Source organism: Carcharodon carcharias (genome assembly GCF_017639515.1).
Source record: "Carcharodon carcharias isolate sCarCar2 chromosome 27 unlocalized genomic scaffold, sCarCar2.pri SUPER_27_unloc_1, whole genome shotgun sequence".
In the NCBI taxonomy this organism is placed as follows: domain Eukaryota; kingdom Metazoa; phylum Chordata; class Chondrichthyes; order Lamniformes; family Lamnidae; genus Carcharodon; species Carcharodon carcharias.
In genome coordinates, this window is record NW_024470624.1 from 2,096,329 (window position 1) to 2,121,130 (window position 24,802).

The following is a 24,802-nucleotide window of genomic DNA, read 5'->3' on the forward strand; positions in this document are numbered from 1 at the left end:
ATGGCAACTATCTGGTTAAAGTCACGTGCCAAGGGAAGGTTTACAATAGGATGTGACAGTGTCCTCCCATACTTTTTACACATTTCACACTTTGCACTTATCTCTTCTATAAGCCTCGTAAATGCTTCACCAACCACCCATGCATCTTTTAGCAGGATTTTTAATCTTTGACAGCGAGGATGAACAAATTGTCTATGTCGCTTTAACAGTTTGCTTTTTTTCTCTCTGATTCTTATCGCCTGATTCCATTAATCCTTCTGAAACATTTTGATTAGAAACATCAGGTATTGTTAATATCGTGATTGAGTCAACTGGGGATCACACCAATGAGACCCCTAAATGCTGTGACTGTGGGAGTGGCTTTAAAAACACTGCAGAACTGATGTTCCACCAGCGCATTCGTACTGAGGGGAGACTGTTCATCTGCTCTCACTGTGCAAAGAGATTGAGAGCATCATCCACCGACTGACACACCAGCGAGTTCACATCAGGGAGAAGCCATTCACCTGCTCCAAGTGTGGAAAAGGATTCAGGTATTCATCCAACCTGCTGAGGCACAAGTGCAGTGACACCAATTGGAGATGTTTTAGATGCTCTGACTGTGGATGTAAATAGAATCAATTGATGTTAAGTATTTTCAGATGGAGGGGCATTTATTGGATGGAGCACATGTAAAGAGAACCTAACTGACATGGAGTGGAGTTGAGTCAGGACGTATGCACCTGTAAATGTTTCACTCAGTGAATAAATCTATACCAAGTAAAGATTGGCTCCAGTTTCTTCCTTCACCATCAGGCTGTCAGGATTATAACATGGTAACAGAGAACGCTTGTCTTTTGCTGGAGGTTGGAAAATAAAGGAAAATAAAATTTCAGTCTCACAGGTGCCTTAAAAGGTGTTTCCCCACAGTTGCCTGTGAACAATGTTTGTGTCTGTGAATGTAGACTTCTCACTCTTGCAGTGAGTGAGTCAATGTTAAACCACCCAGCAGCAAAATCTTTTGACTTCAAAGAAAGGGTTAGTTTATTTCACACCGCTGCTCTGGAAGTTACTTACACACACACAGAGCCAAACACACACATATACACACACAAAGATTAATTACAGATGAAGATAAAACAATAGTTATAAAAAGTGAATCAGTTCAGTCTTTGTTGTTTGGTGCAGGCCTGGGACTGTTAAAGTCGAGCTGTGACACTGTTTGATGGGAAAGGTTTGAGGTTGTGGGATTGCCTCCGCTGCTGTGATGCCTTCCATTGTCGAATGGCCAGAGGTTGCTTTCAGAGGTCAGCTTAATAGATGGAGTCAGGTTCACAGAGAGGAGAGAAGGTTCCTTGTTTCTGGTTGTCCAGGTGCGGCATTTTCAAACTGCCCAGTTATTGACAAAAGAGCCCTTGGCTGTTTCTGGATCCCTTTCTCTGTCTCTCTCTGTCTCTCTCCCTGTTGAGAAGCAGTTTCCTCTCTGTTGCTCTGAAGCTGTTTCACGATGGATCTGTGTCTCAGCAGCTTGCTCTGCCTTTTCTATTCTTGATGGCAGGCAAGCCAAAATATGTGTCAAAACCCCAAACCAGGTTCCCAATGAGGTGAGTGGTGATTCCATTCCAGCACTGTATTCCCAAATACCTTTCAAGTCTGGGCCTCTATTGTCCTTAAAGGGAAACCATCAAGTCGATGGATCTTATTGACACTTGCGGAAATGCTCATTGAATTTCAAACGTCTATTTTTGTAGATATGTCAGAGAATGTCTTTTTCTCGTGGGAAGTGGTTCCAGCCGGAATCCACAAGGAGAAAGTCAGGTGACCCTCGGAGTCCATTCTGAAAACAGTCTTTAAACTCAGTTCAAAGTTTAAAAATGTAACCTTGAAAAGAGTTTGTTACAAATCAGCAACACCATAACTGCACATTTTAACATTTTAATTTTTAAAGTATTTTCCCTTCCCTTTGCCCCTGCCAGTAGCATCTGCTTTAAGATGACCGGTGCATTGAAATATTTTTAATTATGTATTTAACACCATAACTTAAATAAATATTTCAATCAATCTTCTCTCTCTGAGGATTCCACTCCTTCTTGAGCTGACTTTGGACAGACCGACTGCTTTTTCCCACTCGGCTCCCACAGCTTCTTCATAGCTCTGTCCAAGCTCACTGTTCACGCTGACTGCTTTCTGCCACAAGACTAACTGCCTTTCATCGTGGGCACCACTGGAGATTTCTTCCTCTGGCCACAGCCAAGCAAATCTTCCAGCTTCTTTTCCCCTCACCAGCTCCAAGTGAGCTTCAAATTACACAAGACCAAATTTGCAACTTCCTCTGTGAGAAACATCCAGATAAATTAAACAAAAGAACCTTTGACCCCCCCCAAGGCCCATCCCCATGGCAACACGGCATGCTTTGGGAGGTTCCAAACAGAAACGCTAACTAAATATATTCTACCTTCAGAACACCCTCTCATTCTGTGATCCATGTGAAATATGAAAAAAGATTTTCACTACAACTTTCAAGGAGCATCAGCCACTGGAAACAAAGTCGTGAGACTGGCCAATCCAGCAGAAAGAAACCCTCCGAGCCTCCCACTGCACCAAGTGTGAGAATGAACATGGTTCAGTCATGGATGTGATTAACAGCAGCAATAACAGCAGAATCCAACCCCTGTAATCATTTGTGAACTTGCTGATGTTTCTGCAGGCATATTAATTGGGTGAATCCCTTCCCACACTCAGAGCAGGTGAAGGGCCTCTCTCCAGTGTGAAGTTGCCGGTGAGTCAGCAGGTTTGAGAACTGAGTGAATCCCTTCCCACATTCAGAGCAGGGGAGTGGTTTCTCACCAGTGTGAAGTCGCCAGTGTATCAGCAGAGGTGATGAATCACAGAATCTCTTTCCACACTTGGAGCAGGTGAACGGCTTCTCTCCAGTGTGAATTCGCTGGTGCTTCCACGGGTTGGATGAATCAGTGAATCCCTTCCCACACTCAGAGCAAGAGAACAGCCTCTCCCCAGTGTGAACTCGCTGGTGTGTCTGCAGGCTGGAGAACCGAATGAATCCCTTCCCACACTCAGAGCAGGGGAGTGGTTTCTCACCAGTGTGAAGTCGCCAGTGTATCAGCAGATGTGATGAATCACAGAATCTCTTTCCACACTTGGAGCAGGTGAACGGCTTCTCTCCAGTGTGAATTCGCTGGTGCTTCCACAGGTTGGATGAATCAGTGAATCCCTTCCCACACTCAGAGCAAGAGAAGAGCCTCTCCCCAGTGTGAACTCGCTGGTGTGTCTGCAGGCTGGAGAACCGAATGAATCCCTTCCCACACTCGGAGCAGGTGAATGGCCTCTCCCAAGTGTGAACTCGCTGGTGTGTCAAGAGGTTCCATGAGTGAGTGAATCCCTTTCCACACTCGGAGCAGGTGAATGGCCTTTCCCCAGTGTGAATTTGCTGGTGTGTCTGCAGGATGGATGACCTGCTGAATCCTATCCCACACATGGTGCAGGTGAATGGCCTCTCCCCGGTGTGACTGCACCGATGGATCTCCAGATCAGACGGGGCCCGAAATCCCTTCCCACAGTCCCCACATTTCCACGGTTTCTCCATGGTGTTGGTGTCCTTGTGACTCTCCTCGAGCAAAGATCAGTTGAAGCTTCTTCCTCACACAGAACACGTGAACGGTCTCTTTCCACTGTGAACGGTGTGATTTTTTTTCAGTCTGTGTAACTGGTTAAAGCTCTTTCCACAGTCAGTGCACTGGAACACTCTCACTTAGGTGTGTGGGTCTCAGTGCTTTTCCAGTCACCCTGATGCTTAAAACCTTTTGAAGCAGCCACAACAGACAAACGTTTCTTGTTCTAAATTCAAACGCTGATCATATTCAGGGCCCAATGAATCGAGTGACTCTGTCAGATCTTGACATCTGATTTGAGATTTCTGTCTGTAAATCCTCCCCTTATAATAGCCTGCAAAAGGAGTTTACAAAAGTCATCACTGTCAGTACAAGAAAGAAATTCAGAACAGGCAATTCTAGTTTCTGTGGCACATTATTTTCTCTCTCCTTCCCCAAAAGCTGTAAATCTCCATCCCACACACCCTCCCTCCATTCTCACTCTGCCATACCTAATATACACCCTCCCAATTCTCCTGAAGATGACCATTCATATTGCTCGTCAGATCCATGCTCATCGCTTCCTGTCCAGGATACAGGAATCATAAGAAATAGGAGCAGGAGGAGGACATTCAGCCCATCGAGCCTGCTCACCATTCAACAAGATCATAGCTCATCTGGCTGTGTCTTTAACTCCATTTTCCTGCCTGTTCCCCATAACCCTTGACTCCCTTGTCAATCAAAACTCTGTCCAACTCAGCCTTGAATATATTCAATGACCCACTTCCACTGCTCTCTGGGGAAGAGAATTCCAAAGACAAACAGCCCTCTGAGAGAAGATATTCTTCCTCATCTCCGTCTTAACTTATTTTTAAACTGTGTCCCTATTTCTAAATTCCCCCCATGAGTGGAAACATCCTCTCAGCATCTACCCTGTCAAGCTGCCTCAGAATCCGATATGTTTCAAAAGATCACCTCTCATTCTTCTCAACTCCAATTTGTATAGGCCCAACCTGCTCAATGTTTCCTCAAAGGACAACCCCTTCATCCCAGGAATCAGCCGAGTGAACCTTCTCTGAACTGCTTCCAATGCAAGTTTATCCCTCCTTAAAGAAGGAGCCCAGAACTGTACACAGTACTCTAGGTGTGGTCTCACCAATACCCTGTACAGCTGCAGCAAGACTTCTCGACTTTTATACTCCATCCCCCTTGCAATAAAGGCCGACATTCCAATTGTCTTCCTCGTTACTTGCTGTACCTGCATACTGACTTTTTGTGATTCATGTACAAGGACACCCAGATCCCTCTGCACTGCAGCATTCTGCAGCCTCTCTCCATTTAAATAATATACCATTAGTCAAGAAGGGTAGTAGGGATAAACAAGGTAATTACAGGCCAGTGAGTCGAACATCAGTGGCAGGGAATGTATTGGAAAACATTCCAAGGGACAGGATTAATCTCCACTTGGAGACGCAGGGATTAATCAGGGATAGTCAGCTTGGCTTTGTCAGGGGGAGATCATGTCTAACTAATTTGATTGAATTTTTCAAGGTGACTGGTTGTGTAGATGAGGGTAGTGCAGTTGATGTAGTCTACATGGACTTCAGTAAAGCTTTTGACAAGATCCCACATGGGAGAACCCATAGGATCCAGGGCAATTTGGCAAATTGGATACACAATCGGCTTAGTGGCAGGAGTGTACATTAATGATTAAGATGTGAACATAGGAGGTATGATCTGTAAGTTCACATAAAACATGAAAATTGGTGGTGTCGTAAAATGTGAAGAGGAAAGCCTTAGATTACAGGATGATATAGTTGGGCAAGTAAGATGGGTAGAGCAAATAGAATTTAATCCTGAGAAATGTGAGGAGGAGCATTTTGGGAGGACTAACATAGCAAGGGAATACACAATGAATGGTAGGACCCTAGGAAGTACAGAGGATCGGAGGGACCTTTGTCTACATGTTCATAGATCCCTGAAGGCAGCAGCACAGGTAGATCAGGTGGTTAAGAAGGCTTATGGGATACTTGCCTTTATTAGCCGAGGCACAGAATACAAGAGCAGGGAGGTTATGTTGGAGCTGTGTAAAATGCTAGTTAGGTCACAGCTGGAGTATTGTGTGCAGTTCTGGTCGCCACAATATAGGAAGGGTGTAATTGCACTAGAGAGGGTGCAGAGAAGATTCACCAGGATGTTGCCTGGGCTGGAGCATTTCAGCTATGAAGGGAGACTGGATAGGCTAGGGTGGATTTCCTTAGAGCAGAGAAGGCTGATGGGGACCTGAGGTATACAAAATTATGAGGGGCATAGGTGAGGGAGAAAGGAAGAAATGATTCCCTTTAGCGGAGGTGACAATAACCAGAGGGCACAGATTTAAGGCAAGGGGTAGGAGGTTTAGAGGGGGTTTGAGGAAAATTTTTTTCACCCAGAGGGTGGTTAGAATCTGGAACACACTGGCTGAGGGGGTGAAAGAGGCAGGAAACCTTCACAACATTTAAGAAGTATTTAGATGAACACTTGAAATGCCATAGCATACAGGGCTACAGGCCAAGTGCTGGAACATGGGATCAGAGTAGATAGGGGCTTGATAGCCGGCATGGACACAATGGGCCAAAGGGCCTGTTTCTGTACTGTATAACTCTATGACTCTAATATTCTACTTTTGTATTCTTCCTGCTAAAGTGAACAATCTCACATTTCATACATTATACTCCATCTGCCAATTTTACTCCCATTCACTCCACCTACCACTATCCCTTTGCAGCCTCTTTCGGTCCTCCTCACAACTTGTTTTCCTACCTATCGTTGCATCATCAGCAATTTTTACTACAATATAGTCAGTTCCTTCATCCAAGTCATTAATATGGATTGTAAATAGTTGAAGCCCCAGTACTGATCTCTGCAGGACTCCACTGCTTACACATTGCTAACCTCAAAGTGACCCATTTACCCCGATTCTCTGTTTCCTGTTAGTTTGCCAATCCTCTATCAGTGCTAATATATTGCCCCAACACAATGAACTCTTATCTTGTGCAGTAACCTTTTATGTGGCCCCTTAGAGAATGCCTTTTGAAAATCCAAATGTGTGGCATCTACGGGTTCCCCAACGACAGATGTTAGATTGACTGGCCTATAGTTTACTGCTTTCTGTCTCCCTCCTTTCTCAAATGGTTGTGTTACATTTGTGGTTTCCAATCCGCTGGGACCTTTCCAGAATCTGGGGACTTTTCGAAGCTGACAAACAATGCACCCACTATCTCTGCAAACACTTCCCTTAAGAGCTGAGGAAACAGGCCATCAGGTCCCAGAGACCTGTCAGCCATTAGTCCCATTAGTTTTCCTGGGACTTTTGCTCAAGAGATCATGATTGTTTTAAGTTCCTCCTTCTTTTGTCCCCTGCTTTTCTACAATTCTTGGGATACTCTTTGTGTCTTCCACTGTGAAGACAGATACAAAATACATGTTCAAAGCCTCTGCCATTCCCATCTTTCAGACTATTAAGTTCCCAGTTGCATCCTCTAAGGGATCAAGGCTCACTTTCACTATTCTTTCCCTCTTATATACTTTGAGAAGATTTTACCGTCTATATTTATATTTCTCACTCGCTGTCAGTCATACTCCAGTTCTATCTCTTTTTTTGTTCATGATGCTTTGCTGGTGTCTAAGATTTTTCCAAACTCCTGGCCCATCACTAAACTTTGCAGCATTGAAAATCATCACTCAGGCTGCTAGTCTTAAATATATGTCTGTGCCAATAATAATGGGCTAAGTGTAATATGCAGTACAGAATTACTTGAAAAGAGATATAGGTGGGATATGAGGAAGAACAGTATTTCGGCAGCAGGTGAGCATGTCCTGGAACTTGCTGCCTCTGAGGCTGGTGGAAGTGGAAACAATCAATAATTTCAAAATAAAATTGGTTGATCACCTGAAAGAAATAAACTTTCAGGGGAGCGCGGATATAGACCGGGAATGGGACAGTCTGGATTGATCCACAGAGAGTCGGCATGGACTTGTGTTGCTGAATGGACTCTGTCTGTGCCTTAATGACTCTTTGAATGGAAATATATAATGTGCCTACAGTACTATATTACAAAATTAGAAATAATAAATTAACTTTATTACAGAACCATAAATAATATATTTAATATTTACAATATAACAACACTAGGCATATCTCTGTCCTAAGATAAAAGCAAAATACTGAGGATGTTGGAAATCTGAAACAAAAACAAAAATAGCTGGGAAAACTCAGCAGGTCTGACAGCATCTGTGGAGAGGAACAGAGTTAATGTTTCGAGTCCGTATGACTCTTCATCAGATCATCTTCATCTCCATCATCAGATATCTCTGTCCTATATTAATTAACCGTCCCCTTAAATGTCAGCCATCTCCTGGAGAAACCACCCCTTTAATTGTGAACATTAGGAAAGAGACCATCCTTTTAGCCAGACAAATAAATGTGTCAAGCTGAGGGAGCAAAGGATGTCAATGTCTTTAAGAGAGAGAGAGAGACCTGGACCAACCTTTCCAGAGTCTGCACCCTCCCTGGATTCACTTCCTTTCCCTTCGGTTCCTGCAAGTCAACAATTTCCCCCCAGAATGAGAAAAGAAATGGAAAGGGGAAGAAAAGAAAGTGTTTTACTCACAGATGCTGGACACAGGAGGAAGTTTTAGATCGTGTGAAGCTCAGTCTTCATTCACACAAAGCCCGCGCTCTGATTGGCTGGAGGACCAGAGTCCTTCCGGTCCTCCAACTCTTCCCATTGGTCGGTCCCTCATCATGACGAGAGGGGGCGGACTCACTCCCTGCACATGCGCAGCTTCCCCTCTCCCGAGTTCTACGTGCGGCTTCTCGTTCTGGCCGGAGCCGTCAACCGGTTGCCTGGAAACCTTGGCTCGAGGAGGTGTGAGGGGGGAACAAGGGGTGGGGGCGGGGCTCCCGTGTCCGCGCGCCTGGCCTGCTGACTGGAACCCGAGGACATCACCGCGGAGCGGAGTGATTCCTATTGGCTGATTCAGGCAGGATTCCATTGTGGACGTCACAATGCGGAAGTTGGACAATGACCTTCAGACTAAAACTTCCTTCTCTGGGCAACATCTGTGAGGAAATCAATGTTTTCCCCTTTCGCTTAATTCATCAAGAACCGAATATTGTTTGCCTATGAATCTAGAAGGAGAAACGTTTGTCCGTTCTGTCTGCTTCAACGGATTTTAAACATCAGGGGGACTGGAAAAGCACCAAGACACACACCTGAGTGAGAGAGTTTCCAATGTACTGAGTGTGGAAACAGCTGTCACCAGTTACACAGCCTGAAGAAACATCGCACCATTCACAGCGCAGGAGAGTGTACACGTGTTGTGTGTGTGGCCCCCACAGTGAAATACTGAACCTGGAAAGACACAAGGACACCTGCACCATGGAAAGACCATGGAAATGTGGGGACTGTGGGAAGGGATTCATATCCCCATCAAAGCTGGAAATTCATCGACGCAGTCACACCGGGGAGAGGCCATTCATCTGCTCAGTGTGTAGGAAGGGATTCACTCATTCAACCCACCTGATGAGACACCAGCGGGTTCACACCGGAGAGAGACCATTCACCTGCTCTGAGTGTGGGAAAGGATTTAAACATTCATCCACCCTGTGGACACACCAACGAGCTCACACCGGGGAGAGGCCATTCACCTGCTCTGAGTGTGGGAAGGGATTCAGTGAATCATGCAGCCTGCTGACACACCAGCGAGTTCACACTGGGGAGAGGCCATTCACCTGCACCGTGTGTGGGAAAGTATTCACTCGGTCTTCTAGCCTGCTGACACACCATGTCACTCACACCAATGAGAGACCCTTTAAATGCTCTGACTGTGCGAGTAGCTTCAAAAGCTCTCGGGAACTGATGTCCCACCAGCGTTTTCACACTGAGGAGAGACCGTTCAGCTGCTCTCACTGTACAAAGAGGTTTCGAAGCTCATCCAACCTGCGGGAACACCAGCGAGTTCACACCAACGAGAGGCCATTCACTTGCTCTGAGTGTGGGAAAGGATTCATTCAGTTGTCCAAATTGCAGATACACCAGCGAGTTCACACTGGGGAGAGGCCGTTCAAGTGCTCTCATTGTGAGAAAAAATTCAAAGATCCATCCACCCTGCTGAGACACCAGCGAGTTCACACTGGGGAGAGGCCATTCACCTGCTCAGAGTGTGGGAAGCGATTCACTCACTTCTCCAGCCTGCTGAGACACCAGCGAGTTCACACCAGGGAGAGGCCATTCACCTGCTCAGAGTGTGGGAAGGGATTCAATGATTCATCCAATCTGCTGACACACCAGCGAGTTCACACTGGGGAGAGACCGTTCACTTGCACCCAGTGTGGGAAAGGATTCACTCTGTTATGCAACCTGCTGAGACACCAGCGAGTTCACAAGTGATTACAGGAGTTGGATTCTGCTGTTATTGCTGTTGTTCGTCCCATCCAGGACTCAATCATGTTCATTCTGACAGTTGGTGAAGTGGGAGGGTCGGAGGGTTTCTTTCTGCTGGACTGGCCGGTCTCACGACTATGCTTCCAGTGGCTGATGCTCTTTGAGCCTGGGAGTGCACATTTCCACTGAAACGATCCACAAAAGTTGATCAAGTACATTTTACCCTGTATAGTAAATAATGTTTTTCCTACCACTGCAGGTAGATCTAAAATAAATACCTTGGTCTCTGTTCCATTGAGTCTACAGCACAGGGCCAGGCCAGTTGGCTCAGTTGGTCTATGTCAGTATTTATGCTCCACATGAGCCTCCACCCACCTCTCTTCATCTCCCCCATCAGCATATCCTTCTATTCCTTTCTCCCTCATGTATGTATCTAGCTTCCCCTTAAATGTATTCATGCTGTTCACCTCAACCACTCGCTGTGGTAGTGAGTTCCACATTCTCACCAGTTGCTGGGCAAAGAGGTTTCTCATGAAATCCCTATTGGATTATTGAACCCCTTTATAATCTTAAAGACTCCCATCAGGTCACCCTTCAGTCATCTCTGGTGCTACTCTTCAGGACTAATTCTGCTTCCCTCTGGTGTCAGAGTCCAGACTCAGGTTGCACTTGCATTTTATCAACAGCTTTCATGTGAAGCAAAACCATGACCAGGTACTTGCTCCACAGAGAATGGGCTGCAAACCTATCCTCCACCCTGCTCGCACAACACGCTGCTACTCTTGCATCTTGCTCGTCTATTCCTCCCACCCAAGAAGTAGGAGCAGCTGCTACATCATTAATAAGCTGAGAATTGTGGAAAATCCATTGTCGACTCTGTAGGATATCGGATTTCAAACTGGCCTCTGGGATCTCGGAGGGTTTCACAGGGTCACCAGATCTGGGATCTGATTTATTACGAGCGGGGAGCGGTGCATCTTATGAGTTTCACAATCTATATTTTTTGTACATACTGACTCATTATCTATTTCTGTTGATGTTTGCTGATTTAAATATGAAAACATTCTGCAATGTAAGTGGCATTTCCAATTGGCTATCTGCCTTTGGAGAATGTGTCAGGATTGACGGGATCTCTCGCACATAGTGAATCATAATAAAGCAGCCCTGCTGGATTGGTGTCCCATCCACCACCCACACACAGTAGCAGCCAGTGTGTACCATCCACAAGGTGTACTGCAGCAACTCACCAAGGCTCCTTAAACAGCACCTTCCAAATCCACGACCTCTACCACCTAGAGGGACAAGGGCAGCAGACACATGGGAACACCACCACCTGCAAGTTCCCCTGCGAGCTACTCACCATCCTGACTTGGAAATATATCCCCGTTCACTCACTGTTGCTGGTTCAAAATCCTGGAATTTCCTCCCTAACAGCACTTCGGGTGTACCTACACCACATGGACTGCAGCTGTTCAAAAAGTGGATCAAACCACCTTCTCAAGGGTAATTAGGGATGTGCAATAAATGCTGTCCTAGCCAGCGACACCCACATCCCATTAAAGAACAGAAAGAGTCTTTGGTTCTGAGCTGCACCCCATGACAAACAAGAACAAACAGGCCACGCTGCCCCATTCAGTAACTTGAATACACCCATTATCTGTTCACCTCTTCCTGAGCCTGACTGGCTTTTGCTGCCTCGCTTTCTGTGGAGATTCTCACTGACCGTTTCTGGTCACTTTCCTCGCCAGGCACCAAACCAGAATGTTACCATCCCGGTCAGGACTGTTAGTGTTTAAGAGAGAAATCTCAACACCCAGTAATTAACTGAAAAAACTAGGCCACAAAATTTCATGTTTATAAACAAATACAAACTTAATGGTTCGTGATCCAAATAAAAATTAAACAAAGTAAGCACTCCTACCTTTACACTATAGTTTATATCTGTGTATGCTATGAATCCAGTTTTTCTTTTACTCCTCCCCAAGAGTTCCCTTACCTTACAAAATCCTGACGGTTCATTCACTTACCTTAGGGAACAACCCAAAGGTATGCCACAGCTCTCTGGAATTTACTTTGATTTGTCCCCAATTTCCCAGCCTGGCACCCAGACTTCCCAAGCTCTTTCTCTCTGTGAGGATTCCACTGCCTTCTTGAGCTGACTTTGGACAGACTGACTGCTTTTTCCCAGTCGGCTCCCACAGCTTCTTCACAGCTCTGTCCAAGCTCACTGTTCAAGCTGACTGCTTTCTGCCTCAAGCCTTTCACCCTGGGGACCACTGGAAATTTCTTCCTCCAGCTTCAAGCTGGGCAAATCTTCCAGTCTCTTTCCCTATCACACAAACTCCAAGTGAGCTGCAGCCTCCACAAGACCAACATCTCATTCTTATGTTGGTCAAAATCTTCCTTGGCCACTTTGACAATATCACTCAGATGCTTTTTATGTTCAAGCAGAAACGTTTGATATTCTTGTTTGGTCTGATCTTTAAACAATTTGCAATCTTTCAGTTTTTCTTCATCCTGTTCAGGGTTAATTTTATTTAACTCTTTGTGGGTGATGTCGACCGCTTCTCCATTTTGGAATTTTATTTTTCCTTCTAACACTGAGTCTTCCACTCAATTCACAAACCACATCATTTTGAGGTTTTAAATGGTCTTTTGTGAACAGTTCCTTTTTCTGAACTCCTGCTGTTGTATCCTGTACTGTTTCTGCACTGGTAGGCACATTTCATTCAACGTTAGGTGTTATTAAATCCCAAAGTCACTTTGAGGTCTTAGTCCTTTCTGTTGAGAATTTTTAATTTGAGTTTCTGCAGACACATTTGCTGCCTCTGTACTGTCCATTACTGGGGTGGACATCTGTATTTTTACTTGAATCAGTTCTTTGCCCAACTAGATTACAAATAGGTGAGGGAGCTTTCACTCAAGGGATAACATCTGAACTGTGCACACCGACCCAGGTTGCACTATACTGCTCACTATATCATTTCCCAATATAAAATCCGCGTGATTAATTTAGAAACAACACCAACAGTAACAGATTCCTTTACCAGATCACAATTTCAATTCACTCTAAACAATGGGGATAGACACACACTTCCCATCAATACCCTGTATTAATACATTTTTATTCACTGAAAATTTTGACCAAAGGTCTTAATTTTTTACTAACAATCAGCTCTGAGTTTAACCAGTATCTCTCAGGATTACAATCTTTTGAGGCTCTTTCACGGACAAAAATTTGTTGACTTCCCCTTCAAATATTAATCCTTCATAATCCCTCACGTGTCTATTGTCACCCATGGTAAATACATTGGAAGGTATTGATTTCTCACAAGCTTCCCTCTTTGGAACACCTTCATTTGCCAAAACCACGGGTTTACTTTTTAATCTCCAACAATTACCTTTTAAATGTCCAACCCAATGTCAATGAAAACATATTGGTCCTTTTGATTCACTTGCATCTTCTGCACTATCTTTTTGACCACTGTGGGGAGAATCTTTTGTTTCATTTCTGCTATCTCTTTCACTCTAAATAGAGTCCCATTCATTGTCATGCGATTTAACTCTCCTGCTCCTGTATGGGTTTGCAACCAATAGTTTGCTGTCACCTTGGTGTCTGTGAGTCAAATCATTGCTACCAGCTAAAACAGCAGCTTCCCTTTTATAAAAAAAAAATCCTGCGGTCCTCCAGGTGTGTTCTAATAGCTAAAGGAATGCTATTTTTAAATTCTTCCATTGATACCACTTCTCTCACATTTTTCAAACTCTGTTCAATTTCCACTGCTCGAAACCACCTGTCGGACAACGTTTCAATTTCCCTCGCAAATTCTAGGAATGGTTGCATCTATCTTTTCCTCAAAGACTGAACTTTTAATTGATAAACTTTGACAACAAGCTCCTATGCATTAATTACCACAGATTTAATCATCTCATAATCTGAAGAATGCTCTTCTTGAATAAACATCCATTTTTTTTCCCATCAACACACTTTGCAAAATAAGCGTCCATCTCTCTTTTGGAAACCCTAACTTTGAAGCAACTTTATCAAGTGAAATGAAGTATCTTCCAATTCCATCCTCAGTGAAATTAGGCACTAGGCAAATAGAGCAAAATCAAAACTCGAAGTGGAACTTCACTCCTTGTCTAAACTATTAGGTCTTGTTTCACACTGTTTAATTCTTTTCTCTCTTTGAAGCTCTCTGTCTCTTTTTTGATCTCTTTCTTCCCTTTCTAGTTTTCTCTTTGGCATTCTCATTCAAACTTCCGTAATTCTATTTCTTTTGATTTTTCTTTTTCATTTTCCTGGCTTTCAAGTTCAAGTTTTTGCTTTTCTCTATACCTTTGGAATTCTCATTCAAGTTGTTTCATCTAGGCAACTCAACTGTTAGCTGGATGAGGCTTTTCTTTCACAAATTCCAAGTGCTGTGCTATTGCCTCAACTATTTCTGCTTTATTAACTGTATCAATTGTTGCAAAACACCCAGGGACAAACCTTCTCCCTCAAGACATATTAGCAATTAACAAAGCCATTCTGCTTCTCAATAAATACATTAGAGTTCACCATGAAACCTGGTTGGCCCAATTTTTTGCAAAGCCTAGTGCACCAGTATCAGTCGGTGGATTCAAAATCTTAGAGGAGCCCCAATTTTCTTATGATCCTGGTGGGTACCATTGATGTTTAAAAATAAATTTGAACCCACAATAATTAACTGAAGGAACTGCAGCACACCATTTCACAAACTTAATTATATGTAAAAAAACATTAAAAATTAATCACTACTAACAACAGTACGGGCGGGATTTTCCTGTCCTGCCCACCACAGAACCAAAAATTCCCACCGGAATCAAGAGATCTTTTCCATCCCACCCGTAACAATTCCAGCAGCGGGGAAACTGCGTTCCACTTTTTAGCTCCACCCTAGAGTTCTCTGATATGTTCTGAGACCTTGAAGGTTATTCACTTTTCCGACCAATGGACATGCCACAGCCCTCTGGAATTCACTTTGGCTTCTGACCACTGTTCCACCTTCTCTGAGGTACAAGATTTCCTTGGCATCTTTCCTTTGGCTTTTGGATAATCGACCTGTCAAAGTTTCTTTAAGACTTCATGACTGTGGATTCCTCAGCTCAAGATTAAGTTAAGATTGGGGATCAAAGGTTACAGGAAAATGGGGTTGAGAAACTTATCAGCCATGATTGAATGGTGGAGCAAACTCGATGGGCTGAATGGCTTAATTTCTGCTCCTATGTCTTATGGTCTTAAGTTTCACTGCGCTCCTGCCCTGAATTTCCACTCATTGATTTTCCCTCCAACTGTTCTGACATCTCGTTCACAACTCTTTCCAAGCTAACTGTTCAAGCTGGTTCCTTTCTGTCGCGAGGGTATCTTCCTTACACTGTGAGGACCACTGTAGGTTTCTTCCTCGCGCTCCAAGCTAGGTAAACCCTCCAGCCTTCTCTCCCCTCACCAATTCCAAGTGAGCTGCAAACTACACAACTACCTTCTGTGAGAAACACTCAGATAAATTAAACAAAAGAACCTTCGAACCACCACAGCCCCATCTCCATGGCAGTTGGGAGGTTCCAAACAGAAATGCAAACAAAATGTATTTTAGCTTCAAATACCCTTTGATTCTGTGATCCATGTGAAATATGAAATTAGATTTTCGCTAAAATAAACAGCATCAGCCCACTGGGAGCAAAGTCATGAGACCAGCCAGTCCAGCAGAAATAAACTCTCCGACCCTCCCACTTCACCAACAGTTAGAATGAGCATGGTTCAGTCCTGGATGTGATTAACAGCAGCAATAACAGCAGAATCCAACCCCTGGAATCACTTGTGAACTCGCTGGTGTTTCTGTAGACTGGATAACCGAATGAATCCCTTCCCACACTGAGAGCAGGTGAACGGCCTCTCCCCGGTGTGAATTCACTGGTGTATCTGCAGACTGGATAACTGAGTGAATGCCATCAAGCACTGAGCAAGTGAATGGCTTTTCCCCAGTGTGAACTCGTTGATGTGTCTGCAGGTGGGATGACTGAGTGAACCCCTTCCCACACTCAAAGCAGGCGAATGGCCTCTCCCCGGTGTGAACCTGTTGGTGTATCAGGATGGCTGAATCAGTGAATCCCTTTCCACACTCTGAGCAGGTGAATGGCCTCTCCCCAGTGTGAACTCGCTGGTGTTTCAGCAGGTTGGATGAATCACTGAATCCCTTCCCACACTCAGAGTAGGTGAATGGCCTCTCCCCAGTGTGAACTCGCTGGTGTGTCAGCAGATGGGATGACTGAGTGTAACCCTTCCCACTCTCAGAGCAGGTGAACAGCCTCACCCGGTGTGAACTCGCTGGTGTGCCTGCAGTGTGGATGAATCGCTGAATCCCTTCCCAAACTCAGAGCAGGTGTAGGGCCTCTCGCCAGTGTGAACTCGCTGATGTGTCAGCAGATTGCATGAGTGAATCCTTTCCCACATTCGGAGCAGGTGAACGGCCTCTCCCCAGTGTGAACCCACTGATGTGCCAGCAGCTGGGATGAACCATTGAACCCCTTCCCACATACAGAGCAGGTGAACGGTCTCTCCCCACTGTGACTGTGTCGATGAATTTCCAGTTCACAGGGGGCACGGAACCCCTTCCTACACTCCCCACATTTCCATGGTTTCTCCATGATGCGGGTGTCCTTGTAACTCTCCAGGTTCTACCATCAATTGAAACCTTGTTCATACACAAACCACATATGTGGTCCTTCCCCACTATGAATGGTGCAATATTTATTCAGGATGTGCAAATGGTTAAAAGCTCTTGCCACAGTCAGTGCACTGGAACACTCTCACTCGGGTGTGTCTCTGTCTCCGTGCTTTTCTGGTCACACCAATGTTTAAAATCTCTTCAAGCAGAAAGAATAGACAAACATTTCTCCTTCTAGATTCAAAGGCCAATGATATTCGTGTCCCAATGAATTGAGTGATTCTGTCAGATCGTGATGTGTCATTTGGTTTGATGTTTCTGCTTTCAAATCCTCTCTTTCTGACATCCTGTAACAGGAGTTTACAAAAGTCATCACTGTCAGTACAGGATAGAAATTCATAACAGACCATTCTAGTTTCTATGGAACATTCTTTCCCCTCTCGTTCCCCAAAAGCTGTAAATTTCCATCCCACACTCATTCCCTTCATTCTCACTCTGCTGTACCTAATATAATACCCTCCCAATTCTACTGAAGGTGTCAATTCATGCTGATCGACAGATCCATGCACAGCACTTTATATATATTTGGTAGATGAAAAATGTGTGCTATATACAGTACTGTATTACTTGATTAGAGATATACCAAGGATGTGAGGAAGAACTTTATTTAGGCAGCGAGTGGTCATCAACTGGAACTCGCTACCTATGAGGATGGTGGAAGTGGAGCTGATTAATGATTTTAAAACACAAGTGTCTGGTCACATAAAGGAAATAAACTTGAAGGAAATAAACAAATAAAACTTGCAGGGAAATGGGGTGTAGAGGGGAAATGAGACTAACTGGATTGCTCTACAGAGAGTTGGACTTGAGTTTCTGAGTGGACTCTTTCTGTGTCGTAATGACTGGAAAGTTAAAACATAGCTACAGAACTATATTACAATACAATACCAGAAATAATAATAAATGTATTTTATTACAGAATTCATAAATAATATATCTAATATGTACCATATAACAACACTCGACATATCTCTGTTGTTACAATTCCCACGGAGACAAATAACCTCAAAATGAGAAAATTTTACTGGAACAATCAAAACTAAAATCAACAATTTCCCTCCAGAATGAGAAAAGAAATGGAAAGGGGGAGAAAAGAAAGTGTTTTACTCACAGATGTTGGACACAGGAGGAAGTTTTAGTCTGTGTGAAGCTCAATCTTCATTCACACAAAGCCCGCGCTCTGATTGGCTGGAGGATCAGAGTCCTTCTGGTCCTCCAACTCTTCCCATTGGTCAGTTCCCCGTATGCAGACAATGAGGGACAAGATGCTGTACCCAAGTAGCCAATGTGAAAACCTGGAGAACTGGAAGAGCACTGCTCATCCAACCAAACAGAGTGCGGGTCTTGTTCTGGTCCCCGCCTCTCTTCCTCTGACATAGAACCATAGAACACTACAGCACAGAAAAACAGGCCTTTCTAGTCTGTGCCAAAATATTATTCTGCTAGTCCCATTGACCTGCACCCAGTCCATAACCCTCCAGACCTCTCCCATCAATGTATCCATCCAATTTATCTTAAAACTTAAGAGTGAGCCCGCAGCTCGTTCCACACTCCCACCACTCTCTGAGTGAAGAAGTTACCCCTAAACCTTTCCCCTTTCACCCTAAAGCCATGTCCTCTCGTGTTTATCTCTCCTGATCTAAGTGGAAAGAGCCTGTGCCGCCCCGGGCCACCCGCCCGCGCGGCGGATAAAGCGGTTTCCCCAGTGCGAGGGATTGTGGGAGCTTCGGCTGCCATTACTCATCCGGAGCCCAGACTCCAAACTCCTGGGACTGGGATGGAAAGTGGGGGTGGGGGGGCCCAGTGACTTCACCCTGACACAAAGTACATGTGGGTAGTCACTGGATTTAATTGTGACGCCCCCTTAGCAAAACAGTTTAACTTCAGGTGTAAAGATTTAGACACCTGGGTGACAAATTGGGGAGGGCAATAAGTGAGTGTGAAACTGAACCCGGGAGTCAGCACCTTCAGGGGAGAAGAATTGAGGAAATGCAGGAGGAGGAGAGTACGATCAACTGGGGTCACAACCAATAGGGAGAATCGAGTAAGTGGGGGACAGAGATTTCAAGTTTGAGAGGGGAAAGGATTTTGTCAACTAGAATACCAGTTTCAAATTTCTATTGTGTATTTACTACGATGGCTTTTGTAAACATCTTTAAAAGTGCAATGGAGAGGGAGGATTTGCAGATGGGAAAATCAAACCAAACATCAGGTAACGATTTGACAGAGCCATTGATTCAGCAGGGCCTGATGGTCATCAGCGATGGAAATGGGAGAAATGTTTGTCTGTTCGAAAATACTTCAAACATCATTGTGACTGAAAGAGCATCAAGACAAACTACAACCATGAGTGTTCCACTGCACTGACTGTGGAAAGAGCTTTAACCAGTTACACTGCCTGAAAAGACCATTTCCAGCAGGAAGAGACCATGTATATGAGGCTTGAGGAGATTGTTGAACTTGAAGACACACAAGGGCACCTGCACCAGGGAGAAACTGTGGAAGTGTGGGGACCGTGCAACAGAATTCCATTTCCCCTCTGCACCCCACGCTGTCCCCTCACATCTGCACCGGAAACTCATCAATGCCAGGGACACACCATTCACCTGATCTGAGTGAGAATGGATTCACTCAGCTTCACTCACACCTGCTTTTAGACCAGTGAGATCACACTGTGAAGAGGCTGTTCACCTGTTCGGTGTGTGGGAAACAATCAGTGATCCATCCAACCTGCTTTTTGCATGTCACAGTGCAGATTTCCACTGAAATGATTCACAAAAGCTGATGAAGTACATTTATTTTATCCTGGATAGTAAATATTGTTTTTCCTACCACTACAGGTAGATCCAAAATAAATACATTTGTCTTGTTCCACTGTGTCTATAGCAGAGGGCCGGGCCAGACGTCTCAATTGGTCTTTGTCAGTATTTATGCTCCACATGAGCCTCCACCCACCTCTCTTCATCTCCCCCCCATCAGCATATCCTTCCATTCCTTTCTCCCTCATGTATGTATCGAGCTTCCCCTTAAATGTATTCATGCTGTTCACCTCAACCACTCGGTGTGGGAGCATTCCACATTCTCACCACTCGCTGGGTAAAGAGGTTTCTCATGAAATTCCTGTTGGATTATTGAACCCCTTCATAATCTTAAAGGCTTCCATCAGGTCACCCTTCAGTCTTCTCTTTTATAGAGAAAAGCAGCCCCACCCTTCCCTTAAATGCTCTCAGTTCTGGTTTTATTCTTTGAATCTTTGTTGCTCCTTCTCCAGTGCCTCTATTTCCTTTTTCTAGATGGAGATCAGAAATGTTGACAGTAATCCCAGTGTAGTCTAACCATGGTTTGAAACAAGTTGAATATAACCTCCCTGTTTTTCAATTCTAGCCCTCCAGAATGGAACCCTATATCTGGGTCCGACACTTTAGGAAAGATGTGAAGTTCTTAGAGAGGGTTCAGGGCAGATTCTTGAGAATGGCACCAGGGATGAAGGACGTCAGCTAGTTGGAGAGACTGGTGCAGCTGAAATTATTTTATTTTGACCATCGTGATATTAGGGGAGAGGCCATTCATCACATTGAGTCCATGCCAGCTCTCCTTGGAGCCCCCTGTTAAGATAGCACCCGCCTTTCTTCCTTCCTGCCTGTTCACCAAAAACCACCACTTCCCACCATCCCCGCCCCACTCCCAAAGCTGCCCAAACCCACCCGGCCCAATACCCTGGACGTATCTTGCTCCAGGATTCATTGCACCTTCTTGGAAGCGGTTGCAGTCCTGGGAGTGCCCTAATGCCCTCTTGGCATGCCTTGGAATGCCGGAACTGCTGCCCAATTTGATTGGCGAGTGGCTCCTGAGGGCGGGACTCCCTCCCCAGCGAAGGGCAGAAGTCCTGGAAGTCTCACCCTGCCCCCGCTGAACCCACCCGCAGTGTGTTCTGGCTGCAGGGTGGGCTGGTGTGCAGAGTCAGCTTCCATAAAGTCATAGCATCATTATGGCACAGAAGGAGTCCGCTCGGCAACCGGAATATGCATCGATTTTCTGTGGAGCATTCAGTCAGTCCCATTCCCCCTCTGTTCCCCATAACCCTGCAAGTTGACTTCCTTCAAGTGCCTATCCAATTTCATTTTGAAATTACTTATTTCCCTTTCCACCACCCTTGTTGGCAGCGAGTTATAGATCATGACCACTCTGTGCCCAAATAAAGTTCTTTCTCACATTCCCCTCCCACTGTATCTTTGAGAAATACAGTAGTGTATGTCACTAATTTTCAATCCAGTTATACGTACATGTATATACATGTGTGTGTGGAGATATACAGCCTGCATAAAGAATTTCAGGTCTCTCTGTCCAGGACATGAAGCTGGATTTTTAATCTTTGACAAGAAGGATGAGCAAATTGTCTGTGTGTAGCTGAAAGACAATTTGCTTCTTTTCTCTGATTCTTATCACCTGATGCCATTAATCCTTCTCAAATACTCTGATTAGAAACATCAGGTATTGTTAAGGGGACACGATAATGTCCTGACTGACTCAACAGCAGATCCACTGATTTTCCAAAAACAATTACCTTATCTTGCTCCATGTCCAGTTGCATTTGTGCCTTTTTTGTGGAAGGTTTACTGAACAGTAAGGGTATCACACTAGAGACTACACCAGTCCTGATAAAGTGGCTGACTCCAGTTATTTTGCATGAAATCACAACTCTTTTTAGTGACTTGAATGTGTACACATCACCAAAACTAAACAAGTAGAACTTTCATACTCCTTAACCTTGTGTCGATCCTCAGTACGAGGTGAATCTGGGTAACATTTTCACCAATCTAATCCACATGCTGACAAGGTGCAGCCACTGTCTAACACAGCACAGTTGAATGAGTCTGTGACTAACATACTCATCACTGGGACCAAAGCTCCTTGTGACTCGTACAATTCCTTCAGAGTGATCATCATCATCATCTTCAGCCTCAGAATTCTCTGCATCATGTGTCACTTCGAAGACCCTGATTTTCCACTTTGGGCAGTTCATCACATAATGATATTTTGAGTCAGACCTGAAACACCTGTTAATTGTTCCTTGGTCATTCCAGTGTTCATTCACCTATTAGTGCTGTTCCAATCCTGTTTGTTGTTGTGATATCCAGATCTGCTCAAGATGCTTTCACCCTCATTCGAAACCTGTCAAAGTCCAACTATGCTTCATAGGCATCCAATAGATCATCTTTCTCGTATATCTCATCAGTGAATCCGAATAGAAGATCCAAACCTTCATCAGTATCCAACTGTCGGGCATCCAGCTCACTAAATACTTTTCTTCTGATTTTACTTGTGTTGGGAAGTGACAATGCCAAGACCAGATTTTGTTTCCTCCTTGGTAGGAACGTAACCCGTGTCCACATATCTACTTCATTCTTCCACTGGTCGTGTGGCTCAGACTCCGAGAACATCGGCGAGTAATCAGACCCTGACAATTTCCATAATATAAAAGCAAATTACTGCAGATGCTGGAAATATGACACAAAACCAGAAAGGGTTGGAAAAACTCAGCTGATATAGCAGCACCTGTGGAGAGGGAAACAGAGTTAACCTTTTGAGTCCGTATGGCCCTTCTTCAGAGCAATTTCCTGACAATTTCCACTTGTTTTCAGCCATTTCTCACAAAAGCTACTCAGATTGTAAGCTTCTGACTGAAATTTTATTTTCCTTTAGTTTCCAACCTCCACCATTAGACAAGTATTCTCTGTTACCATGTTATAATCCTGACAGCCTGATGGTGAAGGAAGAAACTGGTGCCAGTCTTTACTTTGGATAGATTTATTCACAGAGTGAAACATTACAGGTATAAGCCTCCTGACTACACCCCGCTGTGAGGCAATAACTCTTTTGAGTACAAACCCGTTTCCATCTGTTTCAGATGAAGTTACATTGTTTCATAGTTTGCCATTGTGAGATTTGATCTCTTGATCTTGGGGTTACAAGCCCAGTACCATAACCACTTGGCTATTTAGGCCACATAGTTTGCCATTGTGAGATTTGAACTCTTGATCTTGGGGTTACAAGCCCAGTACCATAACCACTTGGCTATTTAGGCAAAGCCCGCTGTGAGGCAGTAACTCTTTCAAGTACAAACCCATTTCCATCTGTTTCAGATGAAGTTACATTGTTTCATAGCTTGCCATTGTGAGATTTGAACTCTTTATCTTGGGGTTACAAGCCCAGTACCATAACCACTTGGCTATTTAGGCCAAGCTAAAGTGGCATCCCTGCTCGTGTTGTAACTCTTTCGAGTACAAATCCGTTTCCATCTGTTTCAGATGAAGTTACATTGTTTCATAGTTTGCCATTGTGAGATTTGAACTCTTGATCTTGGGGTTACAAGCCCAGCACCATAACCACTTGGCTATTTAGGCCAAGCCTAAATATCATCAGCGCCTGTTGTAACTCTTTCGAGTACAAACCCGTTTCCATCTGTTTCAGATGAAGTTACATTGTTTAATAGTTTGCCATTGTGAGATTTGAACTGCTTGATCTTGGGGTTGCAAGCCCAGTACCATAACCACTTGGCTATTTAGGCCAAAAGGAGTAACTCTTTCCCATACAAACACGTTTCCATCTGTTTCAGATGAAGTTACATTGTTTCATAGTTTGCCATTGTGAGATTTGAACTCTTGATCTTGGAATTACAAACCCAGTACCATAACCACTTGGCTATTTCAGCCAAGCAAACAGTGGCCCTTGTAACTCTTTCGAGTACAAACACGTTTCCATCTGTTCCTATTCAGATGAAGTTACATTATTTCATAGTTTGCCATTGTGAAATTTGAACTCTTGATCTTGGGGTTACAAGCCCAGTACCATAACCACTTGGCTATTTAGGCCAAGCCCACTGTGAGGCAGTAACTCTTTCAAGTACAAACCCGTTTCCATCTGTTTCAGATGAAGTTACATTGTTTCATAGTTTGCCATTGTGAGATTTGAACTCTTGATCTTGGGGTTACAAACCCAGTACCGTAACCACTTGGCTATTTAGGCCAAGCCCACTGTGAGGCAGTAGTTGCCTCTCTATATGTGTTCAAGTAACCATCCAATAAATGCCCTCCACCTGTATATATTTTACCTCAGTTGACACAATTAACACCCATAGTCCAAGCAGGTTGATTAACAAAGTGAATCCCTTTTCACACTCAGAGCAGGTGAACAGCCTCTCCCTGGTGAGAACCTGTTGATGTGTCAGCAGGTAGGATGAAAGAGCGAATCCCTTCCCACACACGGATCAAACGAAGGGCCTCTCTCCAGTGTGAACTTGCCGGTGTGTCTACAGATGGGACGACTGAGTGAATCCTTCCCACATCGAGAGCAGGTGAATGGTCTTTTCCAGTGTGAACTTGTTGGTGTGTCAGCAGGTGGGATAACTGAGTGAATCCCTTCCCACACACAGAGCAGGTGAACGGCCTCTCCCTGGTGTGAACTACCTGGTGTGTCACTAGATGTGCAGACTGAGTGAATCCCTTCCCACACTCAGAGCAGGTGAATGGCCTCTCCCTGGTGTGAACTACCTGGTGTGTCACTAGATGTGCAGACTGAGTGAATCCCTTCCCACACTCAGAGCAGGTGAATGGCCTCTCCTCAGTGTGAGCTACCTGGTGTGCTACTAGATGGGATGACTGAGTGAATCCCTTCCCACACTCAGTGCAGGTGAAGGAGTTCTCCCTGGTGTGAACTACCTGGTGTGCCACTAGGTGTGAGGACTGAATGAATCCCTTCCCACACACAAAGCAGGTGAAGGGCATCTCTCTGGTGTGCGATACCTGGTGTGCCACTAGGTGGGACGACTGAGTGAATCCCCTCCCACACTCAGAGCAGGTGAACGGCCTCTCGTCGGTGTGAACTACCTGGTGTGACACTAGGTGGGATGACTGAGTGAATCCTTTTCCACACACAGAGCAGGTGAACGGCCTCTCCTTGGTGTGAACTACCTGGTGTGCTATTAGGTACGAGGGATGAGTGAATCCCTTTCCACACACACTGCAGGTGAATGGCCTCTCCC

The 24,802-nt window shown here is 44.6% G+C and overlaps 3 protein-coding genes across 3 annotated transcripts in view; 2 read left to right on the forward strand and 1 right to left on the reverse strand.

Moving 5' to 3' along the window:
• Positions 1-24,802, forward strand: part of LOC121273703 (zinc finger protein 229-like) — a 1,112,939-nt gene that overhangs the window by 810,198 nt on the left and 277,939 nt on the right. The window lies entirely within an intron of this gene.
• On the reverse strand, positions 88-8,423 carry LOC121273698 (zinc finger protein 239-like). The gene is made up of 2 exons (XM_041180856.1): positions 8,240-8,423; positions 88-3,942 (listed from the first exon to the last, which is right to left on the reverse strand). The coding sequence occupies exon 2, from the start codon at positions 3,581-3,583 to the stop codon at positions 2,657-2,659; it is 927 nt and encodes a 308-aa protein (XP_041036790.1). The 5' UTR covers positions 3,584-3,942; positions 8,240-8,423; the 3' UTR covers positions 88-2,656.
• On the forward strand, positions 8,526-10,566 carry LOC121273693 (zinc finger protein 17-like). Its single transcript, XM_041180848.1, has one exon. It carries the CDS (start codon positions 9,011-9,013, stop codon positions 10,019-10,021), a length of 1,011 nt encoding a protein of 336 aa, XP_041036782.1. The 5' UTR covers positions 8,526-9,010; the 3' UTR covers positions 10,022-10,566.